The sequence below is a fragment of the Ovis aries genome, chromosome X, assembly GCF_016772045.2.
Source record: "Ovis aries strain OAR_USU_Benz2616 breed Rambouillet chromosome X, ARS-UI_Ramb_v3.0, whole genome shotgun sequence".
Classification (NCBI taxonomy): Eukaryota; Metazoa; Chordata; class Mammalia; order Artiodactyla; family Bovidae; genus Ovis; species Ovis aries.
Window position 1 is genome coordinate 37,055,639 of NC_056080.1, and position 24,613 is coordinate 37,080,251.

The 24,613-nt window shown below is 39.7% G+C and overlaps 1 protein-coding gene across 1 annotated transcript in view; it reads left to right on the forward strand.

Moving 5' to 3' along the window:
• Window positions 1-24,364, forward strand: part of XK (X-linked Kx blood group antigen, Kell and VPS13A binding protein) — a 51,459-nt gene extending 27,095 nt beyond the window's left edge. Inside the window, exon 3 of the mRNA XM_027963535.3 lies at window positions 20,659-24,364. Coding sequence (XP_027819336.1) covers window positions 20,659-21,485 — 827 coding nt within the window. The 3' untranslated portion in view covers window positions 21,486-24,364. The remainder of the gene's footprint in view (window positions 1-20,658) is intronic.
• The last annotated feature ends 249 nt before the right edge of the window (window positions 24,365-24,613 follow it).

The window sequence follows — 24,613 nt, forward strand, 5'->3', positions numbered from 1 at the left end:
ACACATACATGGGTATTAACTATTTATTTATATTTTTCTACACCAAAGAGCATTTTCAGCCATACTTAGTATAATATATATAACTGCTATAGCCGTCTAAACAATGGTCTAAATGATTGTGTAATAGTGAATATCAATGTGTAAGACAATATGAAGTGTGTAGGAGTTGAGGGTGAGTTCATATCCATTCCTCCAAAATTAAACTCACCCCAAATGCGCTGGAGGAAAAGTGCTTCTATGTGCCACCAAGACTTTTCATTCAGGCTTGGCTTTTGCCTGGGTATGGATTCCAGTTTTCTTTCCTGGAGTCTGTGGCCACAAGCTGGTGGAAGTTACTTAATGCTACTTGATGGGGAGATACACACTCCTCCCCACCCCTCATGTCAAGGCTGTATTTGAGTTCACTGGAGGCTGGCAGTGTTGCTTATGTAGCCTCTCAGTTTTCCTTCTAGAGCCTGCGTTTGAAGAATCTAGCATAGAACCTTCTGATTCCTCACTCATGTCTCTGTAAAGTAAGTATTGATGGGCCTGGTGATGTAGCTTAGAATCAGGCATGTTGAACAGGTACAGTCATACACAGGAGAACTGATGTTTTCTTTGCAAGGTCCAAGCCATTTGTTTATCCATTTTTTTAACCTTGGCACGGCAAAGGCTTTTTAAAAAATAATTGTATTTATTTATTTATTTTGGCTGTGCTGGGTCTTTGCTGCTGCATGGGCTTTTCCCTAGCTGTGCCAAGCAGGAGCTACTCTTCAGTGTAGTGTGCAAGCTTCTCATTGTGGTGGCTTCTTTTGTTGTGGAGCACAGGCTTCAGTGGTTGCAGCCCATGGGCTCAATAGTTGTGGCTTCTGGGCTCTAGAGCACAGGCTTAGTAGTTGTGGTGCACGGCCTTAGTTGCCCCTTGGCATGTGGGATCTTCCCAGATCAGGGATGGAACCAGTGTCTCTTGTATTGACAGGTGAATTCTTTACCTTTAAGCTACCAGGGAAGCCCCTATATATCCATTTATTTTTTTTTATTTCTTATATATTTCTAAAAGGTTTATAGCCATAAAAGTGAAGTGAAGTGAAGTGAGGTGAAGTCGCTCAGTTGTGCCCGACTCTTTGCGACCCCATGGACAGTAGTCTGCACCAAGCTCCTCCGTCCATGGGATTTTCCAGGCAAGAGTACTGGAGTGGGTTGCCATTTTCTTCTCCAGGGAATCGTCCTGACCCAGGGATCAAACCCAGGTCTCCCACATTGTAGACAGATGCTTTACCATCTGAGCCACCATTATAGCCATAAACACATATAAAACAAGACCATTAAATAAGAGAATAGAATAAAGCATTTGAAAAGAGGGAAGGAAAAATAAAAATATACTCGAAATGACTAGTGCAGGTAAGGATGTGTGTGCAAATGTTTGTGAGCATCTTTGGTTCAAGTGGTGTCAAAGGTAGAAAATGCAAAAAGCTTATTTCAGTTTTGGAGGGTCAAGTGGCTGTGCCTGATTGTTTACAAAGCTCACTAAACATGAGTAACTGTGTTTTAAGAAGCTTTGCTGTGCCTTGCCAGAGGTGAGAATCTGTACCAGAATACAGGTTTCTAAGTGGACCTGCTGACTGTTCTGCTGTTAAAAAACCTAATAGAGGGCCTTGCACATGGGTCAGGTACTAACTTCCTTTGTGTGGCTGTGTAGAGCAAGGCTGTTCCTTTCTCTAGTTCAACACACTGATGCCTCTTCTCTCTGCCTGAGGCAGATTGATAAGAAAGTTGGTAGGCAGATAGAGGAGCCTGTCCCTCTTGTTTCTGATCATTGGTTGTGCTTTGGGAGGCGATTCCCAGAAACAAAGTTCGTGCAATGAGGCTTATCAACGCCTAAGTGCCTAGATAGCATGATTTCAAGAAGCTTTTATATATAGAATACTCATACAATAGGAAATAGGTATAAAATTTGGGCTCAGTGGGAAAAAAAGAATTGGATAGTTCTCCACAGTGCTGTAGGCAAGAGGGGATTCTCCAGACTTTTTGAGGCCCTGGACAGTTTTAAGGTTAGCAGATTCCTGCTTCTTGCTGCGCATTGATAAAGGAGATAAAAAGTAGAGTTAAGACCACTGCTAGACCTCGTTATATTTAATATTTATTTAGGCAGAATTTCCTGTTGGTTAAGACCAAGACTCAAGAGCAAGACTGCTTAGGTATGAATTCCAGCTCTGCTAGCTGAGTTTTTTCTGGAAAGTTGTTTAGCACCTTTGAGTTCCTGTTTTCCCATCTGTGTAATGAGGATAATAACAGTGTCTACTTTATAGAATTGTTAAGTGATTAGTACCTGTAAAGTGTTTACAATAGTCACTGATATGAGTTGAGTACAGTAGTTTTTTTGAGCATAAGACAGATGAGCTGGAACAGATCATATCATCCAGTTTCCTTAGGTAAGAAATTGAAATATATCTGGAAGAAAAATAGCAAAAGCATTCACATTATATGTGCTGTGAATGGCATGCCATAATATTTGTTCTGACAATTCTGAATATTAAACAAGCTACAAACATGTATTAAAAGGGAAATCCTCAAGTTCTGACTAAACAGCTGGTAAACTGGCAGATGTTCAAGAAGCATCTTGATAACAGTAAGGTCTTAGTCACTAGAAATTTAAAATGTGTTTTATGGTATTAGGATGTTGTTCTGGTTACATCTGTAGAACAAGTTTTGCTATAGTGATTCAGGTAGGGGTTTATGTTTGTTTTCTACTTGGCATTTTGCCAGGGTAGGGAAGGAAACTGTTGATGAAATAATTTCATTACAGTAATGAAAGAGTAGTCTTTTGCCTTTAAAAATGTCTACTTAATAAACATTTATTGACTTGCCTAGTTGTGCTGTGTGCTAAGTTGCACAGTCGTGTCTAGCTCTTTGCGACGCTATGGACTGTAGCCCACCGTGTTCCCCTGTCCATGGGATTCTCCAGGTAAGAATACTGGAGTGGGTTGCCATGCCCTCCTTGAGGGGATCTTCCTGACCCAGGGATTGAACCTGCATCTATTCCATCTCTTGAATTGTCAGGCTGGTTCTTTACCACTAGCACTCCTAGGAATAGTATTAATACACCTAAATATTTTTAAATAAAAAAATGTTGTTGGGGTATAAAATGTATATATAAAATTATACTCATATGGGTGAAATCTGATGAGTTATCAAAAAGTAAACACACCTGTGTGCTGTAGGAAGCGGGGGCCCCCTCCAGGGCCCCAAGAGTGGGCTCTTGTCTAACACTCAGAAAAGAATTGTCTGAAGAGACACATGCTGACAAAGCAAGAGATTTTATTGGAAGAGGGCACCCAGACAGACAGCAGCAGGGTAAGGGAACCCAGGAGAACTTCTCTGCCCTGTGGCTTGCAGTCTTGGGTTTTATGTTGATTGGATTAGTTTCTGGGTTGCCTTTGGCCAATCATGCTGACTCAGTCCTTCCTGTTAGCACACGCATGGCTCAGCCAAGATGGATGCTAGCAAGAGGGATTCTGGGAGGTGGATGGACACGTAGTGTCTCCTTTTGACCTTTCCTGAACTCTTCCAATTGGTGGTGGCTTATTAGTTCCATGTTCCTTACCAGGATTTCCTGTCGTAAAACAACTCATGCAAATGGTTACTAGAGAGCCTGGCCAGGGTGAGCGGTTTCAATCAGTGTGCTTTCCCTAGCATATGTAGCACTCTTGGCAGGTCAAGAAACAAAAGAGTGTCTGCACTCCTAGAAGCCTGCCTTTGTCTCTTCTCGGTCACTTTTCCCAGCCCTTCTTCCCAAGGGTGACCACTAAGCAAAAAGCTGACTTCTACCCAGAAATAAACCCAGGGGCCTATGGTCAATTAATCTATGAAAGAGGAGGCATGAATGTACAATGGAGAGAAGGTAGCCTTTTCAATATGTGGTGCTAGGAAAACTGGATAACTACATGTGAAAGAGTGAAGTTAGAACATTCTCTAACACCATACACAAAAGTAAACTCAAAATGGATTAAAAACATCAATGTAAGAGTGGCTAGTATAAAACTCAGAGGAAGACATAGGCAGAACACTCTTTGACATAAAATGCAGCAATATCTTTTTGGACTCACTTGCTAGAGTAATAAAAATAAACAAATGGTACCTAATTAAACTGAAAAGCTTTTGCATAGCAAAGGAAACCATAAATAAAACAAAAAGACAACCCATAGAATGAGAGAAGATATTTGCAAATGAAGCATCCAAGAAGGGATTAATCTCTAAAATGTGTAAATACCTCTTCTAGCTCTGTATCATAAAAGCAAACAACCCAATCAAAAAATGGGTGGAAGACCTAAATAAAAATTTCTCCAGAGGAGACATACAGATGGCCTACAGGCACATGAGAAGATACTCAACAGCACTAATTATTAGAGAAATGCAAATCAAAACTATTGGGGGTTTCACCTCACACCAATCAGAATGGCCATCATCAAAAAATCTACAAACAATAAATTCTGGAGTAGGTGTGGAAAAAAGGGAACCCTCATGGTTGGTGGGAATGTAAATTGGTGCACCCACTGTGGAGAACAGTATGGTGGTTCCTTAAATGACTAAAAATAGAGTCACCATATGACCCCACAATCCCACTGCTTTGCATATATCTGGTGCAAACTCTAATTTGAAAAGATACATGTACCCCACTGTTCATTGCAACACCATTTACAATAACCAAGACATGAAAGCAACCTAAATGTCCACTGACAGATGAATGGATAAATATGTAGTAACATAAATATAATGGAATATTATTCAGCCATAAAAAAGAATGAAATAATACCATTTGTACAACATGGATGAACCTAGAGATTGTCATGCTAAGTGAAGTAAGTCAAAGAAAGACAAATATCATATGGAATCACTTATATGTGGAATCTTAAAAAATGATACAGGTGAATTTATTTACAAAAGAGGAACAGACTCGCTGTATGCAAGACAGCAAAAAAGACACAGATGTGTATAGCGGACTTTTGGACTCAGAGGGAGAGGGAGAGGGTGGGATGATTTGGGAGAATGGCATTGAAACATGTATACTATCATGTAAGAATCGAATCACCAGTCTATATCCGATGCAGGATACAGCATGCTTGGGGCTGGTGCATGGGGATGACCCAGAGGGATGTTGTGGGGAGGGAGGTGGGAGGGGGGTTCATGTTTGGGATCGCATGTACACCCATGGTGGATTCATGTCAATGTATGGCAAAACCAATACAGTACTGTAAAGTAAAATAAAGTAAAAATAAAAATTAAAAAAGAAAGAAAACAAACTTATGGTTACCAAAGGGGAAAGGTAGGAGGGGAGATATAAATTAGAAGTTGGGCTTATGCACAGTGCTATGTATGAAATAGATAATCACTGAGGACCTACTGTATAGTACAAAGAATTACACTCAGTACTCTGTAATAACCTATATGGGAATAGAATCTCAAAAAGAATAGATGTATATATATATGTATAAGTGAATCATTTTTCCATATACCTGAAACTAACACAACATTATAGATCAACTATTCTCCAATATAAAAGAAAAAAAAGAAAGCTGACTTCTAACATCACAGATTAATTTTTATTGTTTTGTAAAAATTTTATATAAGTGAAATCAGGTCTAGCATCTTTCATTCAGCATAATATTTATGAGAGTTATCCATGGTTGCTTGTAGCAGAAGTTTGTGTTTTAGCATTGCTGTGTAGTATTCCATTATATGAATATACCACATGATACATTCCTCTCTTATTAGATTATTTTCAGATTGGGATTATTAAAAATAATGCTGCTAAAATATCCTTATACATGCCTATTTGTATACATATATATGCAGTTCTGTTACATCTGTACTCAGGTAGAATTGCTGGCCACAGGAAATGCCTGTGTTTAGCTCCTGTAGAAACTACAAAAGTGGTTATACCACTTTACACTCTCACAATCCATGTATAAGAGTTGCAGTTGCCCCACATCTTGCCAACTCTTGCTTTTACTTTCAGTAATACAGTGGGTGTGTAGTAGTGTCTCGTTTTAGTTTGAATTTGCATTTCCTGATGACAATGCCAAAGCCTTTGACTGTGTGGATCACAATAAACTGGAAAATTCTGAAAGAGATGGGAATACAGACCACCTGACCTGCCTCTTGAGAAATCTGTATGCAGGCCAGGAAGCAGCAGTTAGAACTGGACATGGAACAACAGACTGGTTCCAAATAGGAAAAGGAGTACGTCAAGGCTGTATATTGTCACCCTACTTATTTAACTTATATGCAGAGTACATCACGCAAAATGCCAGGCTGTCGGAAGCACAAGCTGGAATCACAATTGCCAGAAGAAATATCAATAACCTCAGATATGCAGATGACACCACCCTTATGACAGAAAGTGAAGAGGAACTAAAGAGCCTCTTGATGAAAGTGAAAGAGAAGAGTGAAAAACTTGGCTTAAAGCTCAACATTCAGAAAATGAAGATCATGGCATCTGGTCCCATCACTTCATGACAAATAGATGGGAAAACAGTGGAAACAGTGGCTGACTTTATTTTACTGGGCTCCAAAATCACTGTGGATGGTGATGACTGCAGCCATGAAATTAAAAGACACTTGCTTTTTGGAAGGAGAGTTATGACCAACCATACATTTCCTTCTCCAGGGGATCTTCCCGACCCAGGGATCGAACCCAGCTCTCCTGCATTCCAGGCAGACGCTTTAACCTCTGAGCCACCAGGGAAGCCCATGACCAACCTAGATAGCATATTAAAAAGCAGAGACATTACTTTGCCAACAAAGGTCCATCTAGTCAAGGCTATGGTTTTTCCAGTAGTCATATATGGTAGTGAGAGTTGGACTATAAAGAAAGCTAAGCGCAGAAGAATTGATGCTTTTGAACTGTGGTGTTGGAGAAGACTCTTGAGAGTCCCTTGGACTGCAAGGAGATCCAACCAGTCCATCGTAAAGGAGATCAGTCCTGAGTGTTCATTGGAGGGACTGATGTTGAAGCTGAAACTCCAGTACTTTGGCCACCTGATGTGAAGAGCCGACTCATTGGAGAAGACCCTGATGCTGGGAAAAATTGAGGGCAGGAGGAGAAGGGGACGACAGAGGATGAGATGGTTGGATGGCATCAGTGACACAGTGGACATGGGTTTGGGTGGACTCTGGGAGTTGGTGATGGACAGGGAGGCCTGGCGTGCTGCGGTTCATGGGGTCACAAAGAGTCAGACATGACTGAGCGACTGAACTGAACTGAACTGATGACTAATGAGCTTAACTTCCTTTTGATGTTTTTAGTGACCATTGTGTGTGTGTGTGTGTGTGTGTGTGTGTGTGTGTGAAGTGATTGTTCAAGTCATTATAAAAATTGAGTTGTATTATTGGGGCTTCTCTGATGGTTCAGCAATAAATAATCTGCCTGTCTATGCAAAAGACGTGGGTTTGATCCTTGGGTCAGGAAGATCCCCTGGAGGAGGAAATGGCAGCCCACTCCTATATTCTTGCCTGAGAAATCCTATGGACAGAGGAGCCTGGCGGGCTACAGTCCGTAGGGTGGCAAAGAGTTGAACACAACTGAGAAACTAAACAACAGCTACATGTATCCTTTCGGTCCCTGTTCAGACCTTCATGTATCTCCATGCTTCCATGGGATCGTGGGATCATTTTCATTTGGTCTGAAATGCCACCTTTAATATTTTCTTCAGAGCAGGTCTAGTGACAAGTACCCTCATTTTTGTTTTGTCATAAAATACCTTTCTTTTCCCTTGACCTCTGTATATGGGAAACTTAAGTTAGTGGTTATTTTCTTCCCAATTTGATGTTACCATTCTTTTGTCTTCTGGCTTCCATTATTTCCACTGAGATGCCAGCTGTTATTATTGTTGCTCCTTTGAAGTTTATCTCATTTTTGATTGTTTCTAACTGCTTTTTAAGATTTTCATTTAAACTTTGATGTTCAGCAATTTTAACACCATATGTATGCTTATTGAGGTTTTCTTCGTATTTGTCCTACTTGGAGTTTAATTTGATATTTTAGCAGTTTGGGGAAATTATGGCTTCTGACCCATTCTTTTTCTTTTTTCTATCTCTGTCTCTCTCGCCAACATTTTTACTTTTCTGTGGGTCTCTCATGCTTTTTGTTTCTCCATTTTCTTCTGACTTGCCTTCTACTTAGTACTATTTATCTTTATAGCTGTTTCTAATATATTAGAGCCACTGTTGATTTCTTAATTGCACTTATTTTATTTTTCAGTTATAGAATTTTCATTTCATTTCATAGCAACTATTCTAGTTTTTAGAATGGTTTCCAGTCTCTGATAAATTCTCTATCTTGTCATAATTTCTTGAGCATATATTAATTATGAATATTTTAAGTCCATGTTAGATAATTACAGAATCTCTATTTCTTATGGGTATATTTCAGTTCTTGGATTTTGATCATTTCTTCTGTTTTTTGTTGTTGACATGCTGTGGTACTTTTAACTAAATGTCAGATATCTGTAGTAAAAAATAGAGATAATTTGAGGCTCTGAATGAGTTTTATTTCTCCAGGAAGATTTTATTTTTTTTGTTGCAAATATTGGATTAGATACAGGTTGAACTGATTCAGTCATAACTTGAGTTGGTTAAAATCTGTACTTCAGCTGTTATGAGGGATTATCTATTTCTGGTCACCCTTACTCCTAGTGTCTAGTCTTTGAGTTTCCCACCAGAAAGCTTCAGCTGTATCCAGGACCACTGTAGAGCCAGAATGTCAATAGTTGCTCCCACACTCACCAGATTTGAGAGACTGCTGAAACCTGTATTCAGATTCTGTAATAGTATAACCACTACTATCATACAGGCAAATGTCTCAAGGGGAAAAGCAGCTTCAGAATTTTATCTTAGGACTTTTCTTTAAGATCTTAGCTCCAAAGTACTGAGGGCTTTGGTAGATCTCTGATGCCTTTGAACAGGTGTCCGTACAGTTGTTCTTGGCAGAAATATTGGACCAGAACAAACTAATCTGCCATTGCCAGCATGGAAATCCTCTTTTTTGCTTTTTAATGCATTTATAGGGAATTTTAGAAGCGTGAGAAGATCAAATTATACTTTTTTTTTTCATTTTAAGTGCTCATTGACAGCTGTTGATAAAGCTAATATATTGTTCTTAAGTCAGTCTGTGCAAAACTGGTCTTGAATTCTGGCAGTTTGGGGGATACATATGAGACGATGTGAAATTATTATGAGCGTGTGCTATAGCTAAGAACCAAAGCAAGTAAGGAAGATATGCAAATACCAATAAACACATGAAAAGACTGTTGTTCAGTTGCTAAGTTATGTCTGAGTCTTTGCAACCCCTTGGACTGCAACACACCAGGCTTCCCTGTCTTTCTCTATCTCCCAGAGTTTGCTCAAACCCATGTCCATTCAGTCGGTGATGCCATCCAACCATCTCTTCCTTTGTCCACCCCCTTCTCCTGCCCTCAGTCTTTCCCAGCATCAGGGTCTCTTCCAGCGAGTCAGCTCTTCATATCAGGTGGCCAAAGTATTGGAGCTTCAGCTTCAGTATCAGTCCTTCCAATGACTATTCAGGGTTGATTTCCTTTAAGATTGACTGGTTTGATCTCCTTGCTGTCCTAGGGATTCTCAAGAGTCTTCTCCAGCACCACAATTCAAAAGCATCAATTCTTCAGCACTCAGCCTTCCTTATGATATCAGGAAAAGATAATCTATATCATTAGTCATTAGGAAAATAGAAACTGAAATCAGAAAAGGTTACCACTTCACACCAACTGGCATGACTAAAATCAAAATGTTAATAATAAAAATTTAAGTTAATAATAATAGCAAACACTGGTGAGTGTATGGAGAAATTATAACCTTCATACACTGCCGGTGGGAATGTAAAATGGTTCAATCACTTTGGAATACAGTCTGGCCATTCCTCAAATAATTAAACACAAAGTTGCCATATGACCAGGCAGTTCTACTCCTATAGACCCAAGTAAAAACATGTCCATATGCAAATGTTTGGAGCAGCATTCTTCACAATAGCCAGAAGGTGGAAACAACCCAAATTTTTATCAGCTGATGAATGGATAAACAAAATATAGTATATCTATACAATGGAATATTGTTTGACCATGAAATGAATGAAGGGCTGATGCATGTTACAGTATACATGAATGTTGAAAACATTATGTTAAGTGAAAGAAACCAGTCACAAAAGACCACACAATACATGATTTTCTTCATATGGAAGTCCAGAATCGGGAAATCTATAGAGACAGAAAGTAGTTAGTGCTTGTTCATGACTAGGTGGGGGAAGGGATAGACGAATGAGAGTTAAAGGGCACAGGATTTCTTTTTTTTTTTTTTTTTAGCAGACAAAGCCATTTTGATTTCTTTTCTATATACTGATAAATTACATGTAATAGTTTCTTTCCAGATTTCTTTAATGCAATACACATTATATAGTTGAAAATCACCATATACTAAATGACAAATATAAATCTATTTCGTTTCTTTTTTTTTCTCCCACTCCTGAACCCCCCTCCCACCTCCCTCCCCATACCATCCCTCTGGGTTATCCCAGTGCACCAGCCCCAAGCATCTTGTATCCTGCATCGAACCTAGACTGGCGATTCATTTCTTATATGATATTATACATGTTTCAATGCCATTCTCCCAAATCATCCCACCCTCTCCCTCTCCCACAGAGTCAAAAAGTCTGTTCTGTACATCTGTGTCTCTTTTGCTATCTCGCATACAGGGTCATCATTACCATCTTTCTAAATTCCATATATATGTGTTAGTATATTGTATTGGTGTTTTTCTTTCTGGCTTACTTCACTCTGTATAATCGGCTCCAGTTTCATCCACCTCATTAGAACTAATTCAAATGTATTCTTTTTAATGGCTGAGTAATACTCCATTGTGTATATGTACCACGGCTTTCTCATCCATTCATCTGCTGATGGACATCTAGGTTGCTTCCATGTCCTGGCTATTATAAACAGTGATGCAATGAACATTGGGATACATGTGTCTCTTTCAATTCTGGTTTCCTCGGTGTGTATGCCCAGCAGTGGGATTGCTGGGTCATAAGGCAGTTCTATTTGCAGTTTTTTAAGGAATCGCCACACTGTTCCCCATAGTGGCTGTACTGGTTTGCATTCCCACCAACAGTGTAAGAGGATTCCCTTTTCTCCACACCCTCTCCAGCATTTATTGCTTGTAGACTTTTGGATAGCAGCCATTCTGACTGGTGTGAAATGGTACCTCATTGTGGTTTTGATTTGCATTTCTCTAATAATGAGTGATGTTGAGCATCTTTTCATGTGTTTGTTAGCCATCTGTGTGTCTTCTTTGGAGAAATGTCTATTTAGTTCTTTGGCCCATTTTTTGATTGGGTCGTTTATTATTCTGGAATTGAGCTGCATGGGTTGCTTGTAAATTTTTGAAATTAGTTGTTTGTCATTTGCTTCATTTGCTATTATTTTCTCCCATTCTGAAGGCTGTCTTTTCACCTTGCTTATAGTTTCCTTTGTTGTGCAGAACCTTTTAATTTTAATTAGGTCCCATTTGTTTATTTTTGCTTTTATTTCCAATATTCTGGTAGGTGGGTCATAGAGGATCCTGCTGTGATTTATGTTGGAGAGTGTTTTGCCTATGTTCTCCTCTAGGAGTTTTATAGTTTCTCATCTTACGTCTAGATCTTTAATTCATTTTGAGTTTATTTTTGTGTGTGGTGTTAGAAAGTGTTCTAGTTTCATTCTTTTACAAGTGGTTGAGCAGTTTTCCCAGCACCACTTGTTAAAGAGATTGTCTTTACTCCATTGTATATTCTTGCCTCCTTTGTTGAAGATAAGGTGTCCATAGGTGTGTGGATTTATCTCTGGGCTTTCTATTTTGTTCCATTGATCTATATTTCTGTCTTTGTGCCAGTACCATACTGTCTTGATGACTGTGGCTTTGTAGTAGAGCTTTAAATCAGGCAGGTTGATTCCTCCAGTTCCATTCTTCTTTCTCAAGATTGCTTTGGGTATTCAAGGTTTTTTGTATTTCCATACAAATTGTGAAATTACTTGTTCTAGCTCTGTGAAAGTTCATAGCATTACAGGCATACCTCAAGAAACAAGAAAAAAGTCAAATAAATAACCTAACTCTACACCTAAAGCAACTAGAAAAGGAAGAAATGAAGAACCCCAGGGTTAGTAGAAGGAAAGAAATCTTAAAAATTAGGGCAGAAATAAATGCAAAAGAAACAAAAGAGACCATAGCAAAAACCAACAAAGCCAAAAGCTTGTTCTTTGAAAGGATAAATAAAATTGACAAACCATTAGCCAGACTCATCAAGAAACAAAGGGAGAAAAATCAAATCAATTACATTAGAAATGAAAATGGAGAGGTCACAACAGACAACACAGAAATACAAAGGATCATAAGAGACTACTATCAGCAATTATATGCCAATAAAATGGACAACGTGGAAGAAATGGACAAATTCTTAGAAAAGTACAACTTTCCAAAACTGAATCAGGAAGAAATAGAAAATCACAAAAGACCCATCACAAGCACAGAAATTGAAACTGTAATCAGAAATCTTCTAGCAAACAAAAGCCCAGGTCCAGACAGCTTCACAGCTGAATTCTACCAAAAATTTAGAGAAGAGCTAACACCGATCCTACTCAAACTCTTCCAGAAAATTGTAGAGGAAGGTAAACTTCCAAACTCATTCTATGAGGCCACCATCACCCTAATACCAAAACCTGACAAAGACGCCACAAAAAGAGAAAACTACAGGCCAATATCACTGATGAACATAGATGCAAAAATCCTTAACAAAATTCTAGCAATCAGAATCCAACAACACATTAAAAAGATCATACACCATGACCGAGTGGGCTTTATCCCAGGGATGCAAGGATTCAATATCTGCAAATCAATCAATGTAATTCACCACATTAACAAATTGAAAAATAAACGCAATATGATTATCTCAATAGATGCAGAGAAGGCCTTTGACAAAATTCAACATCCATTTATGATAAAAACTGTCCAGAAAGCAGGAATAGAAGGTACATACCCAACATAATAAAAGCTATATATGACAAACCCACAGCAAACATCATCCTCAATGGTGAAAAATTGAAAGCATTTCCCCTAAAGTCAGGAACAAGACAAGGGTGCCCACTTTCACCACTACTATTCAACATAGTTTTGGAAGTTTTGGCTGGAGCAATCAGAGCAGAAAAAGAAATAAAAGGAATCCAGATTGGAAAAGAAGAAATAAAACTTTCACTGTTTGTGGATGACATGATCCTCTACATAGATAACCCTAAAGACTCCACCAGAAAATTACTAGAGCTAATCAATGAATAGTGTAAAGTTGCAGGATATAAAATCAACACACAGAAATCCCTTGCATTCCTATACACTAATAATGAGAAAGTAGAAAAAGAAATTAAGGAAACAATTCCATTCACCATTGCAACGAAAAGAATAAAATACTTAGGAATATATCTTCCTAAAGAAACTAAAGACCTATATATAGGATTTCTTTTTGAAGTGATGAAAACATACTAAAAGTGACTCTGGTGACAGGTGTACATATCTGTGAATCTACTTTTAAAGAAGCAGTGAATTACACAGTTTAAATTGTGAATCGTATGGTATGTAAATTATGTCTCAATGAAGCTGTTTCAATAAAGGACCAAAGCAATATTTGTGATAGCAGCTGGAGAGGGAAAGTGGCAGATATGAGTGTGAGCTCAGAGTGATGATGATCTCGCTCATTTTCAGTCTTTTCATTAGCAATTTGTAGTTGTCAGGGCCTAGGGTGGAGTTAAAGCAGAACACAGGGTCCTATAATAAGTGGTGAAAAATAACTCAAGTAAGAATAAGCCATGGTTTCCAGCAAGAACAGTGATCTGGATAACTGACCAGGGATACCACTGCTGAGATAATCCAGACTTGTCTTAATCCTGGTTGGGCCCCACATCCTGAAGCGGTAACTAGCTTCCTTAGTTCGTCCTGAGACCAGAAATTGCTCTATTCCTAACCTTGTTTTGCAAGTCTCTTATGTACCTAAAAGAGATTCTTTAGAGTCTAAAATTAGATCTCAAAGACTTTTTCTAATTTGGATCTTACTTTTCTGGAAGTGTTGGAAACAGGTGCAACTTCATGATTGAGAAAGGCACATAAAGCAGATATATTTGCATAGGAAGCCTATAACCCCAGAAGTCACCCTCTGGGAAGGAGCTTCAAGAGTTCTCACTTAAGTTGCATCTGTGAGAGGCTTAGAGCTTCAATTCCTTATTCAGGGTTTTTTTTTTTTTCTTTTAGTGTTCTTGCCTGGAGAATTCCAGGGACGGGATAGCCTGGTGGGCTGCCATCTATGAGGTCGCACAGAGCCGGACACAACTGAAGTGACTTAGCAGCAGCAGCAGCATGGATTATACAGTTTTCAATTCATTCATTTATTCAACATACATGTATCAGTTACCAACTTTGTGCCAGTCACTATGCTAGGTGCTAGTAGTAAAAATCTGTATGAAACAGTGGCTACCTCTAAGAGCTTGCACTAAACCCAAGGTACCAAGTGATGACATAAAGGTATCCATGATGTCTGTGAGCAGTTGAAAATTTAGAAGAGAAAGATCCTAATTGAGTAAGATTTTGGAGAAGGCAAGTGATATAGTACAGTACAGGTGGAGATCCTGGCTCCAAATAGTAAGAAAGACACATTGTCTACTGAGGGAACAGCAAAAGAGGCAAAACTCACAGCCTCTCAGAATCTGGTTGAGATTTCCATTTCCAGAAACTTCTGTGCTAAGTCCTCCAATTTTCCTCTGCCGCCGTGTACTGTACCCCTTCGGATTGTTTCACTTCCTGCCTTGAAGTCATTAGCTATTTTTTGAAAAATCTGTTCCACCCAAGCATTTTGTGAATTCAGTCATTTTATTGAAGATCCAGTGGAGAGTAGTCACTTTACAGAGAATCCCCACTTCCCAGTGGGTCTCCATCTTGGAAACAGCCTTGATTCTCTCTCCAAAGCCACAGAGAAACTGCTGACCTTGTCCTACAAATAGAATTCCCCTCCTAAGAGGAATCCTGAGGAATAAAATGTTCTCCCTCACTTAACAGAGAGATTAAGGTTTTGGTGTCAAGTCAGGAAATGAGAAAATTCATTCCTAATAACAATGAATTTCTCTGTGAAATAGGAAGACTTTATTTGGAGGAGTTGATTTGGCTGGAATTGAGTGGGAAGAAGCTTTCTAAGTGTGGCAACTATTTGAAATATTGCCACAACCTCCCTTTTAGCTTTACCTCAAGTGATGTCTCGCCTTATAATAAAAAATAAAAATAGCAGAATGCCCCCCTGACCCCCGCCCTGACCCCACACACACTCATCAGATATGAGAATAAGATTATTAGGAGATATTAGGCTTCTATGAAGTGCCACATAAATGGGCGGGACCTCCAACTGACCCCCTTTTGTGTTGACTCTGGGAAGAGAAGGTTGGGAAGTGATGTCAGGAATGTTTCCCCATTTAAGTCTGAATAAGTAGGTATTTGCCTGAATATCGTCCTAGCCATTCATTAGATAACCACTTAATTCTAGAGGTAGAAATGTACATTCCACTCATTTTGTACAGGATCCTTGTCTCCCAGGTATACCTCTCTTCCCAAGTACCTTTCTATCGGTGACATTTTGAAGGGAGCACCCAACAATAGGAATGATGGTTGAAGGCAGTGCTTTCAAGGTAATTTTCTTGCATTCTCAGAAGGCTTTAGTGGTTAAATGCTATAAATCACCAATTGGGTGATAATTGGCTAACTCTCTTGTAGAGAAAAACATGTTATTTGGAAATAATTGACCTAACAAGAGAAAAATGGATAGATGCTTAAAAAATTGTTTGGGTCATTGCATTGTTAAAAGTAGTAAGTAATTTTAAATAATAGTAAGTAACCATAAATATAACAATGTAAAGATTATATGTATGCTGCTGCTGCTACTGCTGCTAAGTCACTTCAGTCGTGTCCAACTCTGTGCGATCCCATAGACGCCAGCCCACCAGGCTCCCCCGTCCTTGGGATTCTAAGGCAAGAACACTGGAGTGGGTTGCCATTTCCTTCTCCAACGGGTAAAAGTGAAATCGCTCAGTTGTGTCCTACTCTTAGCGATCCCGTGGACTGCAGCCTACCAGGCTCCTCCGTCCATGGGATTTTCCAAGCAAGAATACTGGAGTGGGTTGCCATTGCCTTCTCCAAAGATAAAGACTGCTGCTGCTGAGTCACTTCAGTCGCTTCATATACATACATATATATGTATATGAATATATAATTAACGATAATTTATGCTTAGCTCATCTTATACATTTGATGTTATTTTTCTTATAGTGGAAAAAACATAAGGACTAAAAGAAATGGATCCAATACTAGATTGTTAAGATCTGTAGAAATTTGTAACCACACATATAAAAGTATGGACTTCTCAGGTGGCACAGTGGTAAAGAATCAGCCTGCCAATGCAGGAGATGCAGTTCCATCTCTGGGTTGGGAAGATCCCGTGGAGGAGGAAATCCCATGGACAGAGGAACCAGGTGGGCTACAATCCATGGGATTGCAAAAAGTTGGACACAACTTAGTAACTGAGCACAAGCACATATAAGAGTATATCACCTGGGATAAACCATGATGAAAAGAATATAAGAATGTATGTATATGTACAACTGAGTCACTTTGTTGTACGGCAGAGATTAATAAACATTGTAAATCAACTATACTTCAATAAAAACAAAAAGTGTATCATCAGTATGTACTGCTTTATAATGCTCCATTGAACTAACCTCTCAGGAAAAATAATTCAGTACAATTACTTCCCAGTATACTCCTGTGATAGTATTTCTGTCTTTTAAATTTGATCAGTAGATGACAGTCTTTCCAGAGAATGATATCAGTGATTTAAATCTGTGCAACAAGACTGTGAGAGAAACAGATGCTTTAAGTAAAACTGAGCTTCTTCCAGGAAACTTAACTACCAAAGCTCCATTGATTCAGAACTTAAGAAAAAGAACCCTTTATTTCCACACATTTAAATTATAAATAAAGACAATTTTGTAATAGGAACTTTGCATTTTAAGATGCTTCAGTTTATACAGAGCAATTTTATGGGCAAGAAAACAAAACCCAAGGAGAATACCATTTCCCCAGTGAGGCGTGGAGAGACCAGAGTAAACCAGAGCGAGACTCTCGGTTCCTAACTCCAAACCCCACCTCCTGTCCCTCCCTTCTCTAATATTTGAAGGTGGTGGCAGCCTACAGTAAGTGACTGTATTCCAGTTTTGACCACGCAGTGTGTGCTCAGGGGTCCAGTATAGTTCAGTCGCTCAGTCATGTCTGACTCTTTGCGACCCCATGAACCACAGCACGCCAGGCCTCCCTGTCCGTCACCAACTCCCAGAGTCCACCCAAACCCATGTCCATCGAGTCGGTGATGCCATCCAACCATCTCATCCTCTGTCGTCCCCTTCTCCTCCTGACCTCAATCTTTCCCAGCATCAGGGTCTTTTCAGATGAGTCAGTTCTTCGCATCAGGTGGCCAAAATATTGCAGTTTCAGCTTCAACATCATGTAGTGCTCATGGGTTAGCACTACATTTTTAAGATAATAGAACTCACAGCCAGCAGTGTGGTGCTCTCAAACATAGTACCATGGTCCATTCAATGAGCCACATCTTGGCCCCACCCCCAACATACTGCTGCTCTATATAAACTGAGTAAACCCATTAGCCATAAGTCATTTTAAGAAATAAATAAGTAGGGTTGAGATTTCTTGAAATATTAAGGCCTTTTAGGCTAAGACAGACAGATTCTTGGCAACAGTGAGGTCCTCACTTCTTTAGCAATGTATAGAATTTAAGAAAATAACTGAAGACCAAAGAAAAGTGAGCAATCTATAGTCAGTATATATATTTAAAAGATTCTACAGATAGAGAGGAACTCATGAGCAGTATATTATGGCATGTTCTCTTTTTCGGTTTCTACACGGCTATATGTTGAGGTTCTCAAGAAGAAATATCTAACCGGGTCACTCTTGACTCCTCAGGAGCCTATAAGTTAATCGAGGAAACAAAACACACCATGTAAAGTTCAGTTCAATTGTTTGGTCATGTCCAACTCTTTGCTACCCCATGGACTGCAGTACACCAGGCTTCCCTGTCTATCACCAACTCCCGGAGCTTGCTCAAATTCATGTCCGTTGAGTCAGTGATGCCATCCATCCATCTCATCCTCTGTCATCCCCTTCTCCTTCCTTCAATCTTTCCCAGCATCAGGGTCTTTTCAAATGAGTCAGTTCTTTACATCAGGTGGCCAAAGTATTGGAGCTTCAGCTTCACCATCAGTCCTTCCAGTGAATATTCAGGACTGATTTCCTTGCAGTCCAAGGGACTCTCAAGAATCTTCTCCAACACCACAGTTCAGAAGCATCCATTCTTCAGTGCTCAGCTTTCTATGTGGTCCAACTCTCACATCCATACCTGACTACTACAAAAACCATAGCTTTGACTAGATGGACCTTTGTCAACAAAGTAATGTCTCTGTTTTTTAATTATGCTCTCTAGGTTGGTCATAGCTTTTCTTCCAAGGAGCAAGCATCTTTTAATTTCATGGCTGCAGTTACCATCTCCAGTGATTTTGGAGCCCAAGAAAACTGGTTTGTTTTTTTTTTTTTCCCCATCTGTTTACCATGAAGTGATGGGACCAGATGCCATGATCTTTGGTTTTTGAATATTAAGTTTTAAGCAAGCTTTTTCTCTCTCCTCTTTCACTTTCATCAAGAGGCTCTTTAGTTCCTCTTCACTTTCTGCCATAAGGGTGGTGTCATTTGCACATATTTCTCCCTGCAATCTTGATTCCAGCTTGTGCTTCCTCCAGCCCAGTGTTTCTCATGATGTACTCTGCATATAAGTTAAATAAGCAGGGTGACAATATACAGCCTTGACGTACTCCTTTCCCAATTTGAACCCAGTCCATTGTTCCATGTCTGGTTCTAACTGCTGCTTCTTGACCTGCATACAGATTTCTCAGGAGGCAGGTAACGTGGTCTGGTATTCCCATCTCTTGAACAATTTTCCACAGTTTGTTGTGACCCACACACTCAAAGGCTTTAGTGTAGTCAGTGAAGCAGTAGTAGATGTTTTCCTGGAACTCTCTTGCTTTTTCTGTAATCCAGTGGATGTTGACATTTTGATCTCTGGTTCCTCTGCCTTTTCTAAATCCAACTTGAACATCTGGAAGTTCTCAGTTCATGTACTATTGAAGCGTAGCTTGGAGAATTTTGAACATTACTTTGCTAGTATGTGAGATGAGTGTGATTGTGTGGTAGTTTGTACATTCTTTGATAACTGCCTTTCTTTGGGATTCGAATGAAAACTGATCTTTTCTAGTCCTGTGGCCACTGTCAAGTTTTCCAAATTTGCTGGCATATTGAGTGCAGCACTTTCACAGCATCATCTTTCAGGATTTGAAATAGCTCAACTGGAATGCCATCACCTCCACTAGCTTTGTTTGTAGTGATGCTTCCTAAGGCCCACTTGACTTCACACTCCAGGATGTCTGGCTCTAGGTGAGTGATCACACCATCGTGGTGATCTGAGTCATGAAGATCTTTTTTGTATAGTTCTTCTGTGTATTTTTGCCACCTCTTCTTAATATCTTCTGCTTCTATTAGGTCCATACTGTTTCTGTCCTTTATTGTGCCCATCTTTGAATGAAATGTTCCCTTGGTATCTCTAATTTTCTTGGAGAGATCTCTAGTCTTTCCCATTCTATTGTTTTCCTCTAGTTCTTTGCATTGATCACTGAGGAAGGCTTTCTTATCTCTCCTTGCTATTCTTTGGAACTCTGTGTTCAAATCGGTATATCTTTCCTTTTCTCCTTTGCCTTTCACTTCTGTTCTTTTCTCAGCTATTGTAAGGCCTCCTCAGACAATCATTTTGTCTTTCTTTTTCTTGAGGATCATGTAAAGGACTCTTCATATTCAGACAGAGCAAAATGGGGTCCAAAGGTGTTTTAGTTTCAGTTGACCATGAAGTAGACCAAGACAAGGAATCTGAGCACAGGTCTTTCTAGAAAAAGGTGTAAGAACCATGGGAGAAGGGTAGTGAGACAGGGAAGAGAAAGTTGACAATAAAGGGAGCATTATTAGACAACAGTTTCTGTGGGTGACTAGAAAATAATCCTGTGAGGAAACACCGATAAATACTGAGCCAAAAAGTTCACTTGATGTTTCCTTAAAATGCTATGGAAAAACACAAAGGAACTTTTTGGTTAACCCCAAGAGTACAGAACACACATCTCCAAATTATTCTACCCAAAGGGTAGGGAAATTTGGTTTGTTATATTCCAGCTCTTTTCAGGGCTAGGGTTGGGGTATTGAAGGGTTCTCCCAGGGTATTAATTCCGGGGCACTTCTGCCTGCCTGGCACCTGGGCACAGCAGGCTTCTGCAACCCTGAAAAAAAGCCCGCAGGCACAGTGAGTGACCCTGACAGCCGGCAGTCTGCCTGTGCACATAAAACAGAAGGGTCCAAGGAGTGCGGCTAGGGGCGTGACCACGGCCGCCACAGGAGGATTCTTGGTGGAGGGGAGACTTGAGAGCACTCTTTCTCTTCTCTCCTCAGGTCTGTTCATGGTCCTTTCCCTATTGTCCATTGTGTACGGAGCCTTGCGCTGTAACATCCTAGCCATCAAGATCAAATACGATGAATATGATGTCAAGGTGAAGCCCCTGGCCTATGTCTGTATCTTCCTCTGGAGGAGCTTTGAGATTGTCACCCGAGTCATTGTCCTGGTCCTCTTTACCTCTGTCCTGAAGGCCTGGGTGGTCATAGACATACTCATCAACTTCCTCGGCTTCCTCTTCTACCCCTGGATCCTCTTCTGGTGCAGTGGCTCCCCCTTCCCTGAGAACTTTGAGAAGGCCTTCAGTCGGCTGGGCACCACCATTGTGCTGTGCTTCCTCACCCTCCTCTACGCCGGGATCAACATGTTCTGCTGGTCGGCGGTGCAGCTGAAAATCAACAACCCCGACCTCATCAGCAAGTCTCAGAACTGGTACCGGCTCCTGGTGTACTACATGGTGAGGTTCATCGAGAATGCCTTCCTCCTCCTCATGTGGTATCTTTACAAGACGGATATCTATATGTATGTGTGTGCACCCCTGCTGATGCTGCAGTTGCTCATTGGGTACTGCACAGCCATTCTGTTCATGGTTGTGTTCTATCAGTTCTTCCACCCTTGCAAAAAGCTCTTTTCCCCTAATGCTTCTGAAAGCTTTCAGGAGTGGCTAAAATGTGCCTGCTGTAACCGCAGGCGGCGGGAATCCTGCGAGTCTGCAGAAAATACAGACCTAAGGTCACCCACAGACAGAGAGGAGACCCCTTCTAGCAGTAAAATAAGTTCCATGCCCAGCCAGATCTTGAATACTGATGAACTCTCTTCTGCTTAGTGGGACCTGAATCTCTTGAGGCCCAGATGTAGTATTTGCTGGGTTGATCCCTGTTCTTCATGCAAGTGATGGGCCCTGCACAATTAACAAAGCAGGAATTTAGCTCTCAACTCCTTGTGAGTTGCTCCCCTTTAGAGAGCTCTTGGTCAGGTGAGTGGGAACCATGGAGAGAAGTCAGGGGAACCCGTGAGTGTTGCAGAGGCAGCCTAAAGCACCACCATTCACAGCTGACCAGACGTTACTGGCCTTGTCATTGACAAAGTACCCATGATAACTGAGTTGGCTGTTGAGAGCCATCACATAGAATGAGGACAGGGGATTTCTTCTGTTCTAGTTTTCTGGACTACTGGTTTAGGTAGCCTAATGTTTTATTATCCCCGAGAAGAGTTCTCACCTAAGAGCTGTCTGATGACCAGAGATGGTCACTGGGGTTTTTGCCATCAGCCACATCATTCCTGTCAGAGTTTTCAGAGAAAGCTGTTCAAGTTTGGTTTTTGAATAGACAGATGTTCCATTTTCATCTCACTAGGGCTCTTTGTACATAACCAGCCATAGCAACCTTGGCCTCCTATTTCTCATTGACTCAAAAGTCTGTATTTGCAAACTCTATTCTTAAGAATCCATGGATGCAAAATTGAATTCTAAATTTGGTTATGGAAGCCATAGAGTTTTAGAGAAGTAGTGTTCCTTCGATATGTTGGAGAAACTCTGGATCGAGGGGATTGTTAAAATATCAAAATGATTTTGGCTTTTATAAGCAGAATTCTTACCTTCTTGTGATGGTTGAAGATGTGACTCTGCTAGAAGGTAGGCTTAACCTCTTCAAGATTCAGTCCCATCCTACAGTTTTGGAAATTTCTAGTATAAAACTCCATAGAAATTCCTCACCTAGCACAGGTATATAGGGCATTTTAAGTTTCATTATTTGAAGGAGCAGAGTTCCCCCCTTCAGTTAGATACAGACTTCAGAAACTTAAATTTTCAGAGATGGCATGACCAGAAGAGTTTTATCTTTAACTGAATGTACCTTGATTTGGTATGATTATGAGTTAATTTAAATAAGAACTTCAATTTTATCCTCCTACACTCTCCTATCTTCAGTATAATTTCTCCTTTAATTTGGAACCCTGTTTCTTTCGTAAAAGGATCTGCAGAATCTCCTCAGTTGTCCAGGGAAAATGCCTGGATCTAGTGCCATTATTTGTACCATAAAACCCTTGATAATGAAATACCTGGGAGCAGGTGACCTGTCACTGACAAGGCTGGACATTGCAGGTCAGTCAGGGTTGACAGTCTTAGGACCCTAATGGCTGAACTTTCTGAACCATCCAGTTTCTAATAGCTAGTTTGTCGGGGTACAGGTTAAAATGGTGAGTTTGAGCAGGAGTTGTGGTCAGAATTAGACCAGGATAGAGAGACTAGTACTTCCCCAGCCTTCATTTGGAAGCCTGTCTCAAGAACCATTACAAAATCTGGGCCTTCAAATAAATTTAAAATCATTTTAATGTAGCATGTAGGTAAGCATATTGAGTGACCCCAAATCAATCTAACTGTGATGGTCTGTCACACTCCCAAAGCCCAATTTTAAGCCACATTTATAAGGATATTTATAAGGTTTGGTAACTAAATTGGACATTTTGTCATCTTTAACTCTTGATATGCAGATACCCCCACTTTGGGACCATATACATGTAGTCACTTTGGGGAAAGAAACCACTGCTTTTTTCATGGCAAAAATTTAAATCCTAGTGAACTGAGAAAAAATTTTTAATGATTTATATTATACCTCTAAAAAGACAAAATTATGCAGAACTAGGTTGCCCTAAAGACAAACCAGCAAATCTCCTATCTTGAGAGTTAAAACATCTTTTTCAGTTATAATTCCAATTTTTAAAACTCTCAGTGCTTTGTCTAATTAATTACATGCCTTAACTTGTCATAAGAGATGCACCAACTGAATTACTATCATTTGACTGGATAGAAGTGAAGTATTTCCTCCAAATATATTGAAACAAGGTCATGAAACATGTTTAGACTTTCTTCATTACTGGAGACAGTGCAGTATAGAGGTTGGCATCACCCTGATAACCCAGCAAATTACTTACTTGATCTCTGCCTCAGTTTCCTCACCCATCAGATTTGCATGATATTCTTGCCCAGCCTACCTCACAAGGTTGTCAGCAGAACAAATTTAAGTAATAGCTGTGAAAATGCTTTGAAAATGTTTTTAAAGTGCCATGCATGTTTAAAGGAGTTGTTTTTATAGTTACTCAAATCCCGAAACAGGTTATTGTTTTTGTTTTACTGTTAGAAAAGAAACAAATAAAATCATTCATGTGAGTGTCTTCAGGGAATATGTCGGCCTTTTACCTTATGGAAGGACAAGTGTAAATGGTCTTTTACTCTTGGAGAGAACTCAGCAGTTGCCCTTTCTCTTACCATCAGTTACGTAAAAAATTAGCACTCAAACATATAGTACTTGGAGGAAAAAGACCCACTGAAATCTGAGAAATTGCTTTTGATAGCAGATGAGCTTATCGTTTTTGTATCTGTCATGTTTCATAAAGGATATAACAGCATCTTTTGTTAATTTTGCTTTACAATTTGAATGCCTGATCCTGCTAGACTTTAACTGAATGTGGATATAATCTTTTCAGCCTTGTAAATGGGAAAAATAAAACTTTAAAATTGATTGTTAAATGTAGCATTTCCTTGGAAGCCTCCTTAGAACATTATTACTATGGTTATGAGTGTATGTATCAGTACTTCTCAGCCTGTACATTGTGGATGAGAGCTTTTGCAGGCTGCTTCTCAGCAGCCATTCACTCTAATAAATATTGTTTATGTTTCTTCATATAATAAATTAATTTTTCAATTTCTCCTTGTTTTTCATGCCTTAGAGTCCTTGCATGGCTTTTTCACTTCAGGGACTATTTTAGAAACAAAATTGAAACTGGTTTTTTTGTGATTAATTATGATTGTGTAATCTCATCTGGAAATTTTGTTTGTAGGATGAGACATTTGAGAGTGCTAGCGCTCTGCCTGGCAACACACCAGCAGTCCATAAAATTCCTCTGATTGTTTTACAAGCCTTTATCCCATTTTTTAAAGCTACACTGCTAAATCCT